This window comes from Eimeria acervulina, genomic scaffold, assembly GCF_000499425.1.
Source record: "Eimeria acervulina Houghton genomic scaffold, Eah_scaff1215, whole genome shotgun sequence".
Taxonomy (NCBI): Eukaryota; Apicomplexa; class Conoidasida; order Eucoccidiorida; family Eimeriidae; genus Eimeria; species Eimeria acervulina.
Genome location: NW_013550328.1, coordinates 724 through 6152, shown reverse-complemented (window position 1 = coordinate 6152; position 5429 = coordinate 724). Strand labels below are relative to the sequence as shown.

Genomic DNA, 5429 nt, shown 5'->3' with positions numbered 1-5429 from the left:
GCATGGTGGTTAACTACCAAGCCCTCAATGAGCTTACGGTAGTACCTGACTTCCCCTTACCTCCGGTCCAAACGATCTTGGAGATGTTGGGCGGCGCCAAGTATTTCTCCACTCTCGACTTAGAGGCAGACTTCCACCAGATCCTCATGGCCAAAGAGGATCGCTGGAAAACAGCCTTCCGTTCAGTCATGGGCCTGTTCGAATACAAAGTCATGCCGTTCGGCCTGAAGGGTGCTCCCGCTACCTTCAAGCAAACAAAAATGCCTACTTACAACCCTTGCTAGGTCATGGAGAGATTGCATACCTTGATGATGTTCGCATATATTGAGCTGATCTACCTCCTCATGTCGTTCTCCTACGAAAGGTGTTAAGCATCTTTCTCACCAATCGATTCTACCCGAAATTTCGCAAGTGCCAGTTCGCGCGCCAAGAGCTCACGTATTTGGGATGCACCATCAGTGCAGACGGAATAAAACCTGCAGCCGGCAAGATCGAAGCAATCCGGGTGTGGCCAGAGGTGCTGGAGAATGAAACGCAAGTACGCCAGTTCCTTGGTACTGTTAATTACTGTCGTATGTTTATGGGTCCCGATTATGCAGACATTTCCTGCCCCCTGGTTACCCTGACTCGCAAAGACACCCCCTTTCATTGGACAGACGCACACACCCAGGTGGTTCGCCAACTCAAGCAACGTCTCATTGACTACACCACCCTTCAGGCCCCCGACACTTCTAAGCCTTTTCAGCTCTACACAGATGCCTCCGGCTACGCCATTGGTGGCGTACTCGAACAAGCTGGATAGCCAATAGAATTCCTCAGTCAGGCCATGACTCCCGTGCAACAGAAATATTCCATCTACGACCAGAAACTGTTGGCACTAGTCACAGCCCTCGACAAGTGGTCTCACCTACTTCGCGTCGCTAAGGTTACAGCATTCGCGGACCATCAAGCCCTCACCCACTTACGGAAGCTCCAGACGTCCAGGCCCTTGCGGGGACGCACCTCCCGGTGGTTAGATTTCCTCGCGGAGTTTCCTGATCTCACTATCACCTATCTCCAGGGTGCGCGTAATACGGTGGCCGACGCGCTGTCGCGTCTTCCTTGTCATTCCTCTTCACACCCGTTCTCCCCGCCCAGCCCATCTTCGCCTCCTCTCTCGGGGTCCTTGGCCCCGCTTATGTTATCTCCTGCACACCCGGATCCAGCTCCTCATCCCCGGGGGAAGCAGGCCAACTCCCGGCGGTCGGCTAGCACTCGTCGTCGCCTGCCTCGGCCTCGTCCGCAGTCCCCTCCCGTTTCGCTCAAGGCCAACGAGTCCCCTCCTGACGGCACCGGGCCATCCGCCATCTTCCCCGTGCAGCCCGCCGATTCCGCAACCCTGGATTGGCCAGCAGCTTATGCGAAGTGTCCCGCTTTCCGGGTCCCCTACAGCATGGCGGTTAAGGCAGTCGGTGCACCCGTCCAAGTGGAATTCCGCAGTCGTCTCCTAGCCTTCAGATTTGTCACCCCTTTCCTCAGCGTTTGCATACACGGCTTATGGCGTATATGTGTTCCGCAGTTTCCTGAGTTCCCTACACACATTCTATATAACCACCACGATCACGTAACAGCAGGGAATCGGGGTCAGAAGAAAACGTTCTTATCTCTCAGCAAGCTTTACTATTGGCCCGGTATGCGCACTTACACCAACGCCTACGTGGAGTCCTGTACGCAGTGCGGCGCCTCCAAGTCCCTCAACCGAAAGCCTCCCGGCCTTCTCCAACAGTTAATTATTCCCTCCCGTCGTTGGAGCCACGTCAGCTTGGATTTCATTACCGACCTCCCGCTTACGAAGGCGGGGCATGGATCTATCCTAGTGTTGGTTGACTCCCTTAGCAAGATGGCCCACTTCGTCCCCGCCAAAAAGACATTCACAGCCGCAGATACCGTCGATGTTCTCGCCGATCGCCTTATTCGTTATCATGGGCTACCCGACGCCCTCATTTCGGACCATGATCCCCGTTTCCAATCATATCTATGCCAGCAGCTGTGCAGCTGCGCTCAGCTGCTTGTTAATGGAAGCGTAGGAGGCGTGAGAGCCAAGAATGATTGAAACTTGGACGGCTCCCGTTGCAGTTGTTGGTGCTGCTGCTGCTGCGCGCTGCGCCTTTACGAGCAACAGCAATCCGATGAGCGTTGCCTGCAAACCCAGCAGCAGCACGAGAATCAGAGGCACAAGCCACACCAGTAGCAAGTAAAGCACCAAAAGACGCAGCAGCGTGTGCCGCAGTGAAATAAGTAGCAGTATGCGTAGCTGTAAAAGCAGCGTCCTAAGCAACAAACACTAATCAAAGCCCACATGACATTCAAGCAACACAGGGTTGTCGTAAGGTGTGCAGGCAGCAGTAGAAGCAGCAACAGCAGCGCCAAAAAAAAGAGTGAAATCTTTCACTTGAGCGCAATGAGGTATTGTCGCAGGCAAGCCTCCCATCCTTTTCCAGTGCTGCATCGGCAGCTGCTGCTGGTGCTGTTGGTGCTGCATGCAGGAGCAACTGCTGCCTTTGGCATTGGCTGAGCCGCCGCTGCTGCTGTTGCCATCGTTGCTGTAGCAGGAGCACCGCACTTTGACGTACTCCGGAAGCACCACCATCATTTATTTCAGGGTGTACGGGTGTTCACAACCATCTATACGCCTCTCCGCTGCATACACCTCCTGTAGCGCAAAACAGGGGCTACGGCACGCGCAGCTGCAGCAGCAGCTGCTGCTGTAGCGCTAGCTGCTGCGATAGCGTCGCTCCAGGGGTGTCAGTAGCAGCAAAAGGGTCATCTGCCGCAGTATGAGCAAATGCAGAAGCAGCAGCAGCAACTACTGCTCCTGCTTCAGCGGCACGAACCGTCTTGTTGCAGCGGCCGCTGCCAGTCTAACCCCCTGTGAACTGCAGCGTATCGAAGTGTACCTGTGCGGCCAAAATCTGATTGATCATAGACGACCGCGCTTGTCTATGATCAATCAGATGCACTGTGTTGTTGTTGCTACTCCTACCACTGTTGCAGCTGTTTTTGCTGCCGCTGTTGCTGCTGCAGTCTCTGATGTCGGTACAGCAGGTGGTGGCTTTGCTGCAGTCGGCAGCAGAATGTGGAATATCTGAAAGCAGCTCGTTGGCAGCCGCAGGCGCTGCTGCTGCTGTTGTTGCCGCAAGCGCTTCGGACGCTTGACGTACTTCTTTTGTCTGACCTGCCGCTGCAGTTTCTGCTGGATGTGGGTGGTTTTCTGTCGCGTTCGGTGCCTGTTCAGCTGCAGAAGTTGTTGTTGTTGCCAGAGGAGTTAGGTGGGGCTGGGGACATGGCTCGTAGGTGTACGCAGCAAGGATAGAGTTAGGGCTCATGGGTTGACTGTTTTTCGGCAGCTGCATGCACTCCTCCAGCAGAGGGGTCTTTTTCTAGCTGCTGCCAGAGCAGATCCTTGTTGACCAGCCAACGCCGACTACGGAACACCTCGGGCAGGCGCAGTCCAGCGTGCCGCAGCTGCTGCTGCTCTTGCTGCAAGAAAGGGCTCCACTGGGGTTTAGAAAAGCGCAAAGATGCGAAAACGTCTGGAGTGTATCGACTGCCTAAGAAGGCCTCGTGCACCCGCTGCACCTGACGGGTTGGATTATTACCTTCGGCCGTCATTTTCCCTCATTTCTTTCTGCTTCATCTTGTCTACATATCTTCTGCCTCCAAAACTCAGGAAGATATGTGGAGGAACTGGTAAGAGAAACTGGGGGCACCTGCTGACGCATGCAAGTGGCTGAGGGAAGCACGCAAGATGGGATCATCATCAGCACCACCTGGGTGGCACACTACGACGGAGGGAATTATTACCTGTTGGTTCCTTGTTGGCATTTAAACGATTTTACACAGTCAAAGACAATAGAGGAACAAGATGAACCCCCACATTTTAGCTGTATTCTTACCTCAGCCCACAACGTGACCACTGGCTAAAACAGCATCGGTCGCACTGTGCGTCTGCTTCTCCCTGCTAAATAGCTACCACCAAAGTGCATCACTGACGATAATGACGTTGTCATGGCAACTGGGGACTGGAGGGGAGGGAATTATCTGCTCTTAGTGGAAAAATCAATAGAAGCTTGTGGCTTGGTGTAGCTCGCTGCTGTCTTTAGCTAATATTGAAAGACTCGCGTCAGTGTGAGCAACGCTTTATGCTGAGCCCAATCAATTAACCCGTCCTGGAGGGTTTCGGCGCGGAGAGAGACCCATGGGAAGGAAACGCCGCGTCTCAAAGCAGGCGCTGCTCTTGCTGCTGCTGCTGTTACTACTACTACTACTTCTACTGCTACTGCTAGTGCAAGAGGACTTGGGCAGGGCCTCAAATTGCAGTGTCCCTCCTAACGTTCTGAAGACGGCTGCGGCTCCTGGAGGTCCTCCACGACCCACCTAGTGCTTGCAAATACAGCCTAGAATTCACGCGCTATTTAATTTCTTCTTGAGTTCAACTCGTTAGCAAGAACAGAGATGGCTCCCTTCCCCACTACACTGGGCGCACCGAGGCGGCGTCATCTACAGACCTAAGTGGGTACATTAGAACGGCACGGATGGGCATCATCCGAATGGGCATCATCCGAACTCTGGCTACTGCACCATGCTTCCACCTTAAACTACTATTTATTATTACACTCGTAGTTTCGAACGTATTTTAGCTGTTCCTTCCTGCGGCCCGAGGTACGGGAAAGGCGCTCCTGTATGGCACTAAAAATCTTATCTACAGTTTCTACCTGTCAAGGATCCAAGGCTGGGATGGGAATCTTTGCCAATCTGCAGCCGGCCGGTGTTGTCTGCTCGCAATAAGCATCACATTAGCAACAGAGGTTCCTGTGCTCCGTAGCAGTCTCCTCAAGAGCATCCGTAAAAGTTATTCTTTCTCGTTGGTCATGCCATCCTCCAATTCCATGTGGAATTATGTTGTTAGTGGTTAAAGGCAAGCAGCCGCACACTTTTACCCTGTTTTAGACGTGGTAGGTCTCCAAAACCATCGCGAGATTCACGACGCTGCTGTTGCGACTGCACTTTGCAGTGGGCCTGGCAGCAAAGGTGTGTGTGCCGCATTTTGCTTCTTTTTGCCACTTTTCGACTACTTGGGGCGGCAGAGATTGGTTGTTGTTGCCATCCAAGCGACGTGCAGTTTCCAGCTACCACCAGCTTTCTGATCCATGTGATTTGTTGTTCTCGACAGTCTACAGAAGACTGAATCAACAGTTTGTGCCCTGACGTGATTCAAGAAAGCTTTAGGCTGCATACCTGGGTTCGTGGTAGCTTCACACCCCGTGCAGTGCTCTTTAATTGCTGCCCGGGCAGCTGCTTCTGAATAGCACTAAAATCTTGTTGCTCCTTTTTAACTAGATACATCTCATGCTCGTTTATGGGTGGTTGCCTGCATTTGGCCTACTCCG

General features: G+C 53.2%; 2 protein-coding genes across 2 annotated transcripts; both read left to right on the top strand.

The window, feature by feature from the left end:
* Window positions 1-2: 2 nt before the first annotated feature.
* EAH_00057200 (hypothetical protein) lies at window positions 3-284 on the top strand (the record flags this gene model as incomplete). Its single annotated transcript, XM_013397444.1, has 1 exon — window positions 3-284. One exon carries the CDS (start codon window positions 3-5, stop codon window positions 282-284), a length of 282 nt encoding a protein of 93 aa, XP_013252898.1.
* Window positions 285-826: 542 nt separating this feature from the next.
* Window positions 827-2092, top strand: EAH_00057190 (hypothetical protein; the record flags this gene model as incomplete). Its single annotated transcript, XM_013397443.1, has 1 exon — window positions 827-2092. The coding sequence occupies one exon, from the start codon at window positions 827-829 to the stop codon at window positions 2090-2092; it is 1266 nt and encodes a 421-aa protein (XP_013252897.1).
* Window positions 2093-5429: the final 3337 nt, after the last annotated feature.